General features: G+C 41.4%; 1 protein-coding gene across 3 annotated transcripts in view; it reads left to right on the plus strand.

Annotated features, from left to right (window-relative positions):
• The window catches only part of Cers6 (ceramide synthase 6), a 246,434-nt gene extending 230,549 nt beyond the window's left edge, over positions 1–15,885 (plus strand). Inside the window, exons 9-11 of one of the 3 annotated variants that reach the window (XM_029473798.1) lie at positions 9,561–9,717; positions 10,304–10,327; positions 12,958–15,885. In XM_029473798.1, the coding sequence (XP_029329658.1) occupies positions 9,561–9,717; positions 10,304–10,327; positions 12,958–13,110 (334 nt within the window). In that variant the 3' untranslated portion in view covers positions 13,111–15,885. The remainder of the gene's footprint in view (positions 1–9,560; positions 9,718–10,303; positions 10,328–12,957) is intronic. The other 2 variants (XM_021151369.2, XM_029473812.1) reach the window with 2 other exon arrangements.
• The last annotated feature ends 391 nt before the right edge of the window (positions 15,886–16,276 follow it).

The following is a 16,276-nucleotide window of genomic DNA, read 5'->3' on the forward strand; positions in this document are numbered from 1 at the left end:
TTTAGCTCCCTTGTCGAAGATCAAGTGACCATAGGTGTGTGGGTTCATTTCTGGCTCTTCAATTCTATTCCATTGGTCTACTTGTCTGTCACTATGCCAGTACCATTTTTTATCACAATTGCTCTGTAGTACATCAATCAGTATTCTTAAGACCTTTTCTTTTCTCATGACCAATATACTGAGTATGAAGAAAAAATGACATCACTTCAAATCCATGCAACCACTGCTCCCCTCTTTGTGCACCAGTGTAGCTGCATTCCTGAGAGGAATTCTAAGATGGATTAAGGCATAGTCCAATACTCATGAGTTTACAGACAAGTAGAGGAAAACCAGGCAAGCCCATTAACATTGAGGTAGAATGTCTTAAATATAAGCAAGGGCCAGGAGAACAAAAAGTATCCACAAGGATTTGTGAGCAGCTCAGCAGAGGTCCACAAGCCTACATTCAACGTGGAAATGCCATTTGGTATCTCTTCATGGAAGTTTGAACTCATAGCACAAAACAAAGCATCTAGGATGGCTTGGAAATGGATCTGTAGGTGGGCTGAATCATGACAGGGTGTGTCCTGTGGTATCAAGTTACATATTCCATGCCACAGTCTTGCACACGGATTTAAAATTAGATACAGTAACATCATAAACATCTATGGTTTCTAGCTTCTAGTTTTGTTAGGTTGAACAGCAATATGAGGAGAGGACTATGGATACTTGAGTTCTAGGGCCAACTCATGCCTGGCAAGCCTTCTGCATTCCTTGCTGCCTTGTTAATGTGGAAGCTGGAGACACCCTGACAAGGATCCTGGTGGGACTCGCAGTTGCACCACAGTTAAGCTGGGGGCTTGCTAGGAATCCCTGTAGCTGTTATAGTCTGCTTCAGCAGAAAGCCACCCTATGTCACAGTGTCCTGAAGCCAGGGGGTGGGGTAAGACCCCCTGGGTGGGGTATTTGCTCTTGTAGATAGAACATTTGCTCAAGCCCTTGAGTGCTTCATGAGTTCCTCCTAAATGCAACTTCGCACTTTTCTTCTCTGCAGTCTTTTTTAGTTTTACTCATACAGAACAAAGCCTGTGCTTGCTTCTTGGCTTCCTTCGGCTGAGTTCAAAGTTTCATGAATGACTTAAGAATAATGCATCTTCCACTGGGGAATTTTTTGCTTGAAGGAAAACAGTCAGACCACAGGAAATTTTAGGTAGACCTGGGAGGAGATGTCTTGAAGCTTTTTATCTCTTTGCTTAAGAAGCTTTTAGTAATCACATTATCTGAGACCTTGGCTTTTCAGACATGAAAAGTGAAGTTTATAAAAGAATAGTAAGGCACCCAACTGGCAAGTGCAGGATCTGAGCCGGGAACACAGTGTTTTGACTTCTACTTGAAACGCAATGTGCAAACTGTCAGCTCCTTTCTGAGTAAGCCCACATCTGCCCACACTCGAAACATGCCTGTTACACTCTGTTGCGATGATTCCAATAGTTAACACTATTTCAGTTATTTTTTTTCCAGAATACTGTCTTTGCTTTTCGATTGCCTTATTATTATTCAATGGAGTTTTTCCTGTGTTTTATTTCTTCCAAAGTCATAAACCCTAAAAGAGCATTCTGTTATATCAAAACCTGTTTTTATAATTCTAGAGTTTGGAACTTGGTTATCTTATCCTCTTGGTTTTTGAGCATCTCACAATTTAGTTTAGTAAATTCTGACTTACTCTGAAGGGCTAAGTCTTTGTATATATAAAAAAAAAATGTTTACTGTATTTCTCTTGCCAAGGAAAAAGTACTAAAGACCATTAGGTGCAGAACAGCTCTCAAGATAGCAGGCCAATGATACAGTTGATCTTGGTGGCAGCACTTCCAAGATTTTCAGAGACATTTCTTAAATATAAGATATAAAATAATGTCCTTGAAATTTTAAATAAAAACAGAAAATGTCAGAGAGAGAGAGAGAGAACGAGAGAGAACACTGCCTACAACTATTTACTATAGCCCAGATTAAAGCTCCATCTCTCCTGCCCACACGACATGCAGACGTGTGCCCATGCTACCTCTCTTAGGTGGTGTTCTGGGAAGCCAGGCAGTGTCACAATGAGCACACTAGAGCAAGGGATCATAAGACAGGTCAGAGTTTTTGTGTGGGTGCTGCCAAGTGAAACACTGGAAAGACCATGTGAAATATAGAGCCAAGAAACTGGAAGTTTCAAGGGTCAGAGTCTCAGAGCCAAGGAGACATGATGGAGACAAGAAGGAGCAAAGAACAGTGTACCATCTTATCTGTCAGCATGCTGGTTGAGTGAGCTTGGCTCTCTTGCCAGCCGGGTATCATGTGTACGCTAGAGGATATGTATGCTATATTTATGACATGTAACACATGAGCGACATGTGATCAGTGTTTGGAATTTTTAGTGATTTCACAGCGGCCTACTAATGACTGAGTAGCCCTTATCCAAACTGTTCGTGACTAGATGTTATGGCTGCACCTCTCTAATCTAAAAGTTCAGAATGCTCTAAAACCCGAAACTTCCTGTATATAATGTTAGTGTAAGAAAAAACTTGATTTCTGACATTGGATTCCAGAAGTTCTAAATGGGTGATCAACATGCAATTAACACAGTGCATTAGGAAAGCATTTTCCTCCTTGAGAGGGCCAGGACATCTCATATCCAGCTCTCGGCAAGGCCCCATGCTGGGGCCCACATGATACCTGCAATACTCACACCATAAGTTTAGGACTACATGGCAAGACCCTGTCTAAGAAAGAAAAGTGAAGGAATGAGTCCCTGCAGTCTCTGCTCTTAGCTTTCCACGTTGCTGTAAGAGTTGTCCTTCTGTGCTCTTTTCTTGAAGTCGAGGATATCGGAGATGTGCATGGGCCTCGACCCTTCCAAAGACAAAATCAAAGCAAGCAGCAGAGGGCTCACACGCCTGTCTTATGAGCTGAATTTAGAAAGAAGTCTTTGATTTTCTTACATCGTTAATATTTCATATCTATGTCAAGGTGGTAGTGAAAGGCATTACTTGATTGTCAGTAGGAAAGATAATTATTTGGGGATTTAAAGGTTAAAGGAATGGGCCAAGGTAGGGCAATCAATTAAATTAAACCCACTTTGGTCATTTAGGCGGGAACAAACTGGAATATGACTATTAGAAGCCAGAGGATAAGACTAAGGCCTGTCTCTCTGGAAACCAGAGCAAGCAGTAACAGGCAGAGGAGATGTTCTGCCCATGTGCCAAGCAATGACCCATGAGGCACCGCCTCCGCTGTGGAATGGCAATGGCTTGGCTCTGAGCATAAACAATGGGTAAGGGGCTGGCACACAGCTAGGAGAGCTTGAAGCATGAACTGAGCAGGAGGGGCCCGGGGGCCTAGTGTAGTACCTAAGGCTGCCCAGATCTCTTCTCTTTCCACCTCCCAACCCCAACCTTGGCCATGTTATTTACATTTTCTGTGCTTCAGTGTCCTGTCTGAAAAATAGAGATAAGAGTACCCACCGGGGGCGGGGGGTGAGGATTTACCCTAAAACCTTTTGTGAGAATTAAATAAATGACTGGATGTGCAATGCCGGAGCCTGGTTTCAGACACAGCGTTGCGATGATTATCGACTCTTATACCTAGCAAGACTGAATGATGTATGTAATGTATATGACACTTTCAGCAATAGTAATTGCTCAGTGAAAGACTGCTAATAAGGAACATAGCAAAAGTCACCTTTACCAACAGGGAAGCAAAAACAGACCACGCAGGCAGGGGTGGAAGCAGGCCTGCCTCAGTGGTGCTGAAACAGCCAGCATGGAGATGCGGAAGACAGGGAGGAGAGTGGGCTGAGAAAAGCCTCTGCTCTGGCCCAGGAAGTCCCCAGTTAGACTTTGGTGAGATGTGATACAGGACTGGTTCTTCAGTCCAGCCAGGGTATAACTAAACTGAAGTTCATTTGACTGAATGTCTCATCTGCAATGATGCCAGGATAGAGTTAGTACATCTGTTTCTAAAGGCCAGGGTTCAAGTTCAAATTCCTGCCAGGGATAAAGAAATCACATCCGTGTTTGCCATAGACAGATAGGCAAGGGGAACAGTTATTCAAATGTGAGACCAGGCATCAGACCCCCAAGCTACCCTCCCAGGACGGCACTTGCTGACTACACCAGCAGTGGAGAGGTCCAAGTGTGGGAGGGCTACCCTGTAGAAAGGGAGAAACCACACACACACACCTTTCAGTCCTGTTGAAGTATTGAATGGCCAATCATGTCAAGATATAGTTTAGGCCTTGAGTTGTTATTCCTCTTTCAGAGTGTCTTTTCTGGCATGTGGCACTCTTTGGGACCAAGTCCTGATTTCTGTGTCTAGAGAAGAAATCGTGGCCGTCTTTGAATGTTCATTGTGGGCCTAATTATTTTATGGTTCTCAGGGGAGATTATTCCAGAAACACAAAACACACATAAAACTCTTTGGTGGGACTAGAGAAATGATTTTGCAGAGAATGCTGTCAACAGCTAGGAACCATAGTTTTGCCCTTTTGGTGAATTGGCATCCAGCACTGGGGCATAACTCAGCAATAGAGTCCCTGCTTGGCATGTAGGAAATCCTGGTTCAACCAGCACTAAAAAACAAATGCTACCTGTAACACATTTGTATGGTAAGACTTCCTGGACTGTCTTCTATCACTTACATCACGGAAGTACTTAAAAAACATGATAGGTGGTACTGAATATGTGAATGTCTATATAAGTATATGTTATAAAGTTAAAAAACATTTATGCATGCTTTGAAGTCACAACATGAATGAAATATATACCATATATACAAATACATTTCATCATATTATAAATATTTCATTCATCTGTCGGAGGTGGTTCTTCAAGATCATATGTCAGTGGCAATTTCTCATGAGTCCTCCAGAATACTGAACTAAAGAGAGAAAGCAGAGTGCTTTAAGTGGTATTGTATTCTAGATGCAAATGAAAGCTGCCTTGTTTTATTAAAATAAGATTGCTCTGTGGGTTCTTTGCTCAACAACAAAAAACAATGTTATAAACTCTTCTGCGAAAATATATGCATTCTGCCAGCACATTCTATGTCTCAATCAAAATCAAATTTTAAAAAGTGTCCTTAACAGGTAAGATTGGGCAAAAGTCACTATAAAGCCAAGTAGATTCTATTCTTATGATTCATTAAAATCTACTAAAATAACCCCAGTCAAGCTCTGAGGGATCAGTGGGGCATCTGCTTTTCTCTAGGGAATTGGCTCCTTGCAAGTATCTGTGTCCAGGCAGAGCCATGTAGCAAGAATGGGTCTCACATAAAAACCCCTCATCTCCCAGTGGTTAGTGGAACTTGGAGAAAGAAGAGTCAAGTGTGGTCTGTGCTGGGTTTGGCCAAATAATCCCGTGTGAGCATGCTCTGTGTGCTCCTAGTGTGCCATCTAGTGGTTAAGTGAGCCTTGCCTTAATGAGAAAAAAAAAGAATTGAAAGGTCTTTGCTTCTCCCTTGTCTCCCTGTACTGTCACCAATAGAGATTTGCTTTTATTGGGGAAAGAACTATTATTTGAGAAAGAAAAATATCATTTTCCCAGCCTCAATACATTGAACAGAGACTATGTGGGGAAAACCCATTGTACTGCCACAGTAATTAAACAGACCAGAAATTGCAAGTTGATGGTGTTCATTATGTTCATTTTGCATGACACAGAGAGATTTCTCCCACTGCATTTTATAGATGTAGGATTCACATTTATTGTGTAATGCACAGACCTTGAGGATACAGCTTGCCCCGATGGACACATTTCTCAATTTTATGTATTTAGATCCCATGCAATCACTACCCACATGAGGACATGAAGGTTTCCAGTTTCCCATCTGCCTCGTTCCTCCCCTCCCCTAGTCAATGCTCCCTGAGAGGCATCTTTTCTCCTGGAATCTTGTCACCAGGGGGGTTTAGTGGCATCTTCACAGTATATATTTCTGGGCCTTACCTTTCAGAAAGAGTAAGATCCTGACATCATCCTTTAATAGCTTGTCCCAAAAAGGGAAGTTTGCTCAGAACAGTCTAGGTTTGCTGTTTTTCAGAATCCAGGTGTCAATGACGTTAGCTGTTCTTTGGCGACTTTCCTTACCAAGCTCCTGTAGTGATGACCGGATGGATGATAGATAGGTAGGTAGGTAGGTAGATAGATAGATAGATAGATAGATAGATAGATAGATAGATAGATAGATAGAGATAGAGATTGATAGATAGATAGATAGATAGATAGATAGATAGATAGATAGATAGATAGATAGTATTTTCCTAGATAGATAGATAGAGAGAGAGAGAGAGAGATAGTATTTTCCTAGATAGATAGATAGATAGATAGATAGATAGTATTTTTCCTAGATAGATAGATAGATAGATAGATAGAGATAGGATTTTCCCAAGGGACTCTGTGAGCATCCAAGTCAATTTTCAAAGAAGTCGCATTATTTTTGAGTGGCATCTCTGAGACATCTGTCACAGAAGAGCTGATGCATTCATTTCTGAAATGAATGTGAGTATCATGTCACCAGCCAGTGCTCTGCTCAAATTAAGCCATGTGCAGCACTGGTTCTGAAACCCTAATGGTGAGACAGGCTCCCAGCCTACAGCCAGTAGAATGCTACTTCGTGCTGTGCAGAACGATACAGTTGATGTGTCTGTATAGTGTGTATGTTAAGAAGCAGAGCTATAGTAAAGGTTTTGTAATTATCCCAGACATTGCTCAAGCTTATTTACTTGGTTACTAGATAAACAAATGGGAGTCACTCTGCAAACATCTGGGGACTGTGTTAATTCCAGGAGTTCTGGATGCAGCTGGAAATAGAAGGTGTAAGGTGTGTAGATCCCTCCCTGATAGCCTTGGCACTTAGCCTTGTTTAGACCTAATGGTCCCTGGTCTGCAAAGTGACATTTCAAGAAAAGAGAGCCACTTAGCACAAACAAGGTGGCACTGTCGACATTATCCCAATATACTCTTTCTCAGAAATAACTAGTGTTTTTTTTTTTTAATTTGTCATGATCTTGGAAAGTAGAAGATGTAAAAAGGAAATTATAAAATTCCCTGAGCTACCAAAGGAAAGCCACTTTGATTTTTAACAGCTTTAATGTACACTCTTACTTTCTCTGGCTTTCCCTCTCCCTTCCACCTCCCCCTCTCCCTCTCCCTCCCTTTTCTCTTTCTCCCTCATGACTTTTCCCTCCATTATTAAAAATTCTTAAAATATGTTTTAGGGCCAGAGAAGTAACTTAGTCATAGTTGCTGACCCAGAATATGCAAGAGATGCCTAAACACAAAAGGTAGACTAGAAATAAAAATATATTTAATACGTAGATTCATGTCATAATTTCTGGACTAGAGATGAAAACTAATTTGTTAGCAATTTTATATCAGGATATTTTTATTGTTTGCTACTATTAAAATACTTATAGATCGGTACGTAAAATATTCTAAATAAAAATCTTTCCCTTTCTTGCCATCTTGAATGACCAGAACCTCTAATGATGATACTAACGCTGACTTCCACGGTGTGTCTCTGTTTTTAAGGAAGTAACTCTTGTTTGTTAAAATGCTCAAGTGCTCATATACAAAGAAGTCCATTGTCAAAACTCAACAATGGCCAGGCATTTAATCCCGACACTCATGAGGCAGAGGCAGGCAGATCTCTGTGAGTCGAGGCCTGCCTGGTCCACAAAGCAAATCTAGGACAGCCAGGGGTTACATGGAGAAATCCTGTCTCAAAAATAAACCCAAAAAGTAATAATAAATAAAAAGTAATAAATAAATAAACCCTCAACAGTGGAGAACTGGACATTATCAAATGTCTTTGGTGTCATTGAAATAATTGTTTGTGCCAATTTGGCCTATTAATATTAACAGATTTCCTTAATTTCATCCCAGTATTAATATATCAGTATGTATAAAGTACAATACTACTTTTAGTTTCTAAATTCAATCTCATGCTACTGCTCTGAGGATTTTTGTGAATTCATGAAGTGTTTCTTTTAACCTCTCTGAAGGCACCCATCATACTGTTTAAGTTCTCTCCATCTTTTCCTTCTGGCCTTGTATAAGTAGACCCTGCCTTAAATTCAAGCACAGTCCAACCTCTTAACCACTTAGTCTGTGCCAGGTGTAGCCCTGCCTTGCCTGTCCAGTCTGATTGGTCCCACACAAAGCGCTGCTGCCCTTGTGGGTAATGGAAACGCTGCCCTGTGACAACTGAGAGAAGGAAAGGTGACCCACAAATCATGTGGGTGGAAGGGTGTCATGTGACTGTGACAGTGACAGGTCTGGATGACAAGTCAGTCTCCAAAGACTTGGAAGCATCACAGGCCGACAGGAGAACCAGGCTTCCTGGCATCTATCTCTCATGGCCACCTGCTGCCTCTGATGACAAGTTATAGAATTGCTTGGTTGGTTGGTTGGTTTTCCTAACTCAAGTATACATTCCAACACACTTTTAAAACTAAATACATTAATTATACCCTAATAATTTTTGTTAGAAATAAATCTTTCAAATACTCACATGAAGGCTTCACTTTCAAAGGATTTCTTCTAATTTTCGGTTCTTTCCCAGGGGAACAATTAGAAAATTAAGAGCCCTCTAATGGGATCACTTGCAGATAAAAGCCTGGCTCTCATGCATTTTCTAATCCCTGCTGTGCGAGGCATGTGGTCTTCTCTGAACCAATGTCTTTCCTGGTGCACCTTTTTTCCCTTGCAGTGTAATATTGGGTGGTGGTCTTCTCACTGCAGAAAGCCAAAATCAACTTGAAAGACGATACAGGCCTTCTTAATGAGTTGTTAGAGAATCAAATCCAAAAGATGAATGGAACTCATAGAGGGAGCCATGAATGGTGACAGTGAAGGGGACATTGGACAGATTCAGGGATTTCACTTCTAGGTGGAGAGCCAAAAGATGTACACTAGAACAGATGTTTGTGGACCCAGACTCTTAGAAGCAATATTTACCATAGCCAAAGGATGGAAGCAGGCTGCGTGTCTGCTGGTGGATAGATATGTAAACACAGTGTGCTGTGTGCAAATAGTTCAGGGAAGAAGTCCTCATATTTGATGCAAAATGGATAAACCTTAAGGCTACTGTGCTTGGGAGGAGCCAGTAACCACTATTTTATGATTCCACAAACAGGCCCTTGAAGCCCAGCTTTCAGAGGCAGAAAATAGAATAGAACTTGCTTCAGACAGCGAGGGTGGGGAGCTGCTGTTCAAGGGCAGTCTGAGTTTTGCAAGCGATCTGAAGGTGGGTGGTGGTGATTACTACACAATAATATGAGTTTACACAGTGCCACCGAAGTGCACACTTGAAAAAGTGACAGTTTTTTAAACAGTGAATGGGTTAAAATAACTTAATATGGAACAGTCAGGGCACTATGGCAGGAGATGACTCCTCAGGGCCTGCTTCACTTTCAGGCTGTCCCCCCTGGAAGGGAGGAGGCAGCTGGGGGAGTCTGTTGACCTGTGCACCATCACAATCAGTAGGACTCCTTTGAGAACCAAACGCAGCGCTGTGTTCAGTAATGCCTTTCTTCTCCTCCTCAGGGTGTTGAATACCACATTATTTGAAAGTTGGGAGATCGTCGGACCCTACCCTTCCTGGTGGGTTTTTAACCTGCTGCTCTTGTTACTACAAGGGTTGAACTGCTTCTGGTCTTACCTGATTGTAAAAATAGCTTGCAAAACTGTTTCAAAAGGCAAGGTAAGCTAAAACCCACTCTCTCCAGTACGTCCCAGAAATGTCAGGGTATTTTTGGCTCCTCTGAAATCACTTGTTTCTGATTTCATCGAAATCGGTGCTATTTCTTCCCAAACTACCTTGAAACACAAATTGAATTATTTTCTTCTCGTTGGTTCTTTTAAAAAAAAAAAAAAGTTGCTCTGTTGGCTCTGTTGCTGATGATACCCATAGATCTGTGTTTACAATTTAGCATTTAATGATAACATATTATTTATTGTGGATTTTTTTTCTCCCTGTCTCTTTAATCTTCTCTGATTATACTGAGCAGAAATTTGATTTAATAACGTATTTCCTTTCGTTAAAAGGATTGCTAGGTGTCATGTGCACATCGAGGTAGTTCTTTCTCTCAAAGGAAGGAATAAATACATCTACGACTTTTCCTACAAAACTTACTTAAGTCTCTGTTTTAAAATGGAATCGAGAGGCTGACGTAAATATATCTTCCAGAGCCTCAGCCCCTTCGTCCCAAGCAGGGACGTTTCCAGATCATGCTCCACACTGATTTCTTACTTCATTGTTTGTTCTCTTCCTCCTGCCATCCTGGAAGGCTGGGAAGTGGAACCCTTTACATGTAAGTTTCTCGTCCTCTCTCTTCCTTCTGGGGTGACACTTGCCTGCTGGAGGGTTGCACAGGTGCTTTGGTCCAGCCGTTTTCCTGCCGTCTAACCTGTTGACACTACTGGGGGCTTTGTGGCCACTGTAGGTTGGTTCCATGGTCTGCAAAAGGTATCAGGGAGAGTTTCATCACTGCCTTTTGTGGGAACATATGAATCTTGCTGATCCAACAGGAAGGGACTTGTTCTTTTCTATTGGTCCCTAACATGTTGGCTAAGACTGAAACAGATCAATGTGAAGTAAGAGAAGTAAACCAGTTGATCCATGCAGTGCAGAAAGGAGACTTGGGCTACAGATGTCCTGATCTGCAGAAAACAGAGAGTAGCACTTGACCTCTGTCCTCGGTGCGGTCCACAAAATCAGCTCCTTCCACAGGAAACATCTGAGCAATCTGGCATGATCTATAAGGCCAGTCCTCAGCATCACCACCTATATATAACTCCTGAGTATTTTGACAGATTAATTTCATAGGAGATAAAGTTCATTTTTCCTCTGACTTCTTATTCTTCAAAATAAATCTATGTTTCTTTTTTCTTTTCTTTTGGTTTTTTGGGTTTTTTTGTTGTTGTTGTTGTTGTTGTTGTTAAATTTTTCCAGACAGGGTCTCTCTGTATAGAGAGAACTATACTGAATCTGTAGACCAAGCCAGCCTTGAATTCACCTGTCTGCCTCTTGCATGCTCAGATGCACCACCATGCCCAGCTTGAACTCAGGTTTCTTCTCATTTGGATATAAATTAAATCAGCATGCATCATCCTGGAGCATGACAATAACTAAAGGTGGAGAGTGCAGTAGATTAGATTATTTTTGTATTTATGGCATTCTCCTTTCCACCAGCCCTGTCGTCTTACCTCTAACTGTGATTCCGTCATCTTTGTGAAGGAATGATCACTAATTACATTCCCCAGCCCTGGCTTCTGGGTTTGTCCTCTGCCCCTGATGCTCAAACCTAACACAGAAAAGGCCCTCCTGTCCATGGGCTCTTTCCTCTGGGTTATTTTGTGACATTCTAAATTCCCCCCTTTTTCTTTGACAGTATCATAATGGTGGGTTTTTCTAAATGTAATTTAGAATCAACTTATTAGGCATGCAAATTAATACTCTCTGCATCTGGAGTCCTGTACTAGCACATTAATTTGAAACTAATAGACTTATAAATATATGGAACTTACATAATACTTCTTTATGACTCATGCTTTTAAGCTGAAATACTTTTATCCCCCAGTCATTTGTTGCCTCAGTATCTTAAGTGCATTGTTGTTCTCTTTTGTTTTTGAGTGACATTGTCAACATGAATTCATTCTCACCTCAGAGGGCTTTGGGGTGAGGCTTAGCTGTGTGTGACATTTAGGTCATCGCTAGTTAGATTGGAACAGTAGCTTTCCGATTTTACTGTCCCCCATCTATACACACCTAGAAATGATTATGTCCCTGGTCCCTAGTGGCTTCACAGTAGTAGATCCCAAGGCTCTCGAGTTGCTGGGTTTGTTAATTGTGCAGAGAAGATCTGATTTGAGAAGCCCTCAGTAATTTAGAAATGCCATTGAGAAACTGAGACAGTCTCTCAGCCCTGCCCCTAGAGGATCACTGAAGACCAGGCTTCATAAAGCCAGGTCAACAGGATCCTCTGGCCATCCAACTTAATAATTAGTCAAATGAAGCTGAGTGTGTTGGTGCAGACCTATAATCCCAGGACTCAGGAGGCTTATGCAAGATTTCTGCAAGTCTGGGCTACACAGTGAGACCTGGTGTCAAAATAAGAATTGACTAGTTAAGTAACCAGTGCACTTATTTGAAGCTCTTAAGGCCCTTCTAGGTTAAAATGCTGGCTATAATTTAGCGTTATGTAGAAAAGAATTCAAATTATTTCAGTGTTAAAATCAATAAAGTCCTTACTTGCCACACTGTAGGATTTTTTTCTGTACTCCATGTTAACATGCAGATGTATATCCTAGTATCTTATTTTCCTGTTCATATTACTTAATGAAACTAATGGAAGATTGAAGAAATTGGCACATAATAAAGAATTTTTGATGATCTGGCCAATAGTTTTTTTCCTGGCAAATGTTAAAAGCTATCTCATCTAGAGGATTGTTAGAATGTCTTCCAGTGCCATTTGTAATTTTAGCAAAAAAAAAAAAAGAAAAGAAATGTGAATTAAATATAGAACAATAAGTTACAATCCCAAATAGCAATGGTTTGAGCTAGTGTGTGAATATCTCTATTACTATAGTAATTGAGAGTTAACATTAAATAATTGTCAATAAGAATGTGGTCATTATTGAATAAATTGATTTGTTCGGGTGCAGTTCCTAAAGGACCACTCTCATGGTACAGATGCCACCATCACTGTGGGTAAGGGCAGGAGTCATGGTCTAAACATTATCTCTGATGAAGGCTACCTACCCTTCAGGCTCATTCCTGCTGTGAAGAAGGGACCTTGCTACCATAACAGTGTTCTTATCTGTTTTCTTTAACATGTGAATAAGTTTGTCTTCGTGTGAGGTTGCATGTGCTGCTTGCTGGGCATGCCCAACCCTGCTGGTCCTAGGAAGCTGGTGACACTCCCATTTTTGTATTCTGCAGGTATCCAAGGATGACCGGAGTGACATTGAATCTAGCTCAGATGATGAGGACTCAGAGCCTCCAGGGAAGAAACCACACTCTTCAACAACCACCAACGGAACCAGCGGTACCAATGGGTACCTCCTCACTGGTCCTTGTTCCGTGGATGATTAACTACCCAAAACTATAAGTTCTGAACAAAGGGAACTGTTTGTTCCTGGAAGTATTTAATAAGTTGCAAATGCAGTTCCTTTCATGATATCTCATCACCAGAGACAAAAAATTAGGATTCTTGGAGCATTCTGAATAGTGTACTGCCATGTGTCCTGTCTGTGAATGAAGAAATCCATTATTTCTATGTAGGCATGCTGTATGTAACTGACACAGGGAACAGTATTTGCATTTGTCTTAGGATATTATTTATTTTTTTATTTGTTTGTAAATCTGTGGACAAACAAGGATTCCTTCACTCCTTTCATCCTCTGGGCTCGTGATTGACAGTAAAGATGTCCTGTCTGTGTGTGCCCCTTTTCCACGTTGTGGTCCAGTGTGCCGTGAGCATCAGGTTTCTTTACCCCTTAGAGCAAGGAACATCCCATGCCAGATCCTCACACAGTTCCCAGTAGGTTGGCTTTCCTTCTGTTCTGCACCCATTTTCATTTGCCCATACAGTTGGTGACCATTGCCCCACGTGAGTCTAAACAGGATGAACCAGGTGTTTTCCTTGCCACTCTTGGTGATCAGATGAAAGAGAGTGGCTATGGGGGGACTTTAGAATTTTACAGGAAACTGCCTTGGTTTGTCTCTTGTGCACAGACATGAGACTTCTTTTCTGTGGTAGGTAGTCGGGGGTTGACTATGTTGGTAACAAAGCTATTTTGCCCTCCAGTGAAGTCAGTGTTCTGAGTATGAAACAGTATCTCTTGCATATGTTCCCAGATACAAAGGCCCCATATACTGGGCTCTGGGAGTCTCGTAAGGATAGCCACTGCCCTCAACCAGGTCTTGCCATGACTTCTACCCTATTAGTCCAGTCTTCTGTCCTGACGTATAAAAAAGAGGAAGCCCAGAATATTCTGAGGCAGGAAAAGAAAAAGTCTTGTGGGAGTTGGCAAAGACTTCCTTCCCTGCAAAGCACTTTATTGCAACCAGCTTTCAAGAGAAAGCCCTATCTGGTATTAGACTTTGTATTTTGCTGAGCAAAATAAGTTGAATGAGAGAAAGACTATTAACCCCTTGCCTTCCTCCTCAAACTCGTCCCATAATGACTTTCTTGTTGCTAGAAGCATTCACCCAACAGGACAAGTCTGTTCTATTTACTGCTCTGACGACTTGTGGGGGCTCCTGTGAATTTCTCTTCAAGTGGAGCTATTTCCAGAAAAACAGTAAAAATTCTACTGGAGAATAGCAGCAACAGCTGTGGGGAAAATTGCCAAAGAATAAGTTATGAGCCCTCACCCACCCACACCCCCCTGCATCCAGTGTTACTTTTGTGCGGCTACAGAAACCACACAGATGAGCCAAGGATTGGACCCATCTCATCTTCAGTAAAAAGGAAACTGAATGGAATTACAGTACTCATGAGTCAAACATCACCTAAAACAGGACTCCAAACCAATCAGCACTGAGCAACCAATAGCAAAACATTACAGTGCATGACAGTCCTGCTTAGAACCACCCCCCACTCCATTTGGTTCTTTTAAATTACATCTGCATACCCATACCTTGAAGCCTGTGAGTTAATTGTTAAGAGAAGACTCCCAAAGAACTCACTGCAATATTAAATCTTTCTCCACCTAATTACAAAACAGTATTTTCTGGTATGGTCCAGACAATAATTTTCAAAGCTTGGAAACATGTCTAGTTGTTACCACAGAAGACAGTGCAACTGACTGTGTGATTTGAGCCTTTGCTGATATAGTAACCAAAACAGTTATATGTCTAGGAGTGAAACTTGAGAGAGTGTTTGAGTTTGTGAGACCAGTGATAAGACACGGGAGGTACTGTTAGTAATCAGGGCATTTGCTCAAATGCAAATGGATGAAAACCAAGAGCAGTGTTGAGACAGTGAAAGTTTGTCATCAGCTAAGCTAAGGAGCCTACCCATCTCTAGTTAATGTCTGGGCACATCCTCCCAGGTGTGAGATGGTTTTGACAACCACTGTGAACTTGTATCTGAACCATGTGACACTCTTTAGCACCGAAGAAGTTTAAGATCAATCTGTACATTCAGGAGAGGTATCTAAAAATGAAGTAAGTTGATCCTGTCCATACCAAAGGCAGATCTAACTCATCTTCTCCACGGAAGTTACTGTGGAAGACTAGGGGCACGCTTTCTGACTGACACCTTTAGGTTGGCTTAGTCTGCAACGTGTCCTTTGATATTTTTTTTGTTTGTTTCATATTACCTTTGTGAGAAAATAATTCTGCTTGGCTAATTGAAATGGAGTTTGTAGGCTTTTTCTGGAATAGAATATTAATATCTCTGTCTAATGTTCTCCCAAAAATGGGCGGATAAGACGGAGAACAGACACTGTCTGAGGAATCCTATCCACATATGGCAGGCCATAGCTCTCAGAAAGTCTGACTTGTAAATCCAGCTTTAGGTTAGTTCTGAGTGGTGTTTTTGGTAATTAGCATAGCTTGTGGTGATGTCTCCTCCTTCCTGGTTGCATCCAAATTCCCCAGGGTACCAAAGTGTGTGTAGAAAGGACTCTAGAAAAAGTAACTTTCATAGCTTACCTAGATTTAGTTGGGGGGAAAAGTAGGAAATCAAGTAGAATTTGGCCTAGAGTCAATAATTGATATAGCCATGTCTGATTTATGTGTGCATATGTATGTTTCTCCAAAAACTGGTAAAACTAAATGATGACTGATTCATCGTCGTCCTCCATATTCCTTTCCTTAAAAAAAAAAAAAAAAAAAAAAAAAAAAAAAAAAAAAAAAGAACACATTCAACCATGTCCTAAACAAACTTTCCTTCTCTTTAGTTTTGCTTTGCACCGGCTGAGAGTAGCAAAAGCCTTTCAGCCTCTCAGTCACAGAGCTCCCTGAGATAGAACTCAGGTCCTAGAGCATCTGCTGCCACACATAAGACACACCCAGTTCACTATCACAGATTCAGCCCCGTGGAGGTTGAGAGCAGAGGAGCAACTGCAAGGATCAGTATTGTGGGTCATTCAAGTATTTATTGTAAAAGTGCAAGTGATTGCCATTTAACCCCATGGTTCTAATGTCTGCTGAACTGCCAGACAGAGCATATCCCAGATTATCATTCGATGGTGTCATTGGCGTCAAATGCTGATGAACAAGGCAGCAAAGGCACGGACCAAGAAAGACC

This window comes from Mus caroli, chromosome 2, assembly GCF_900094665.2.
Source record: "Mus caroli chromosome 2, CAROLI_EIJ_v1.1, whole genome shotgun sequence".
Taxonomy (NCBI): Eukaryota; Metazoa; Chordata; class Mammalia; order Rodentia; family Muridae; genus Mus; species Mus caroli.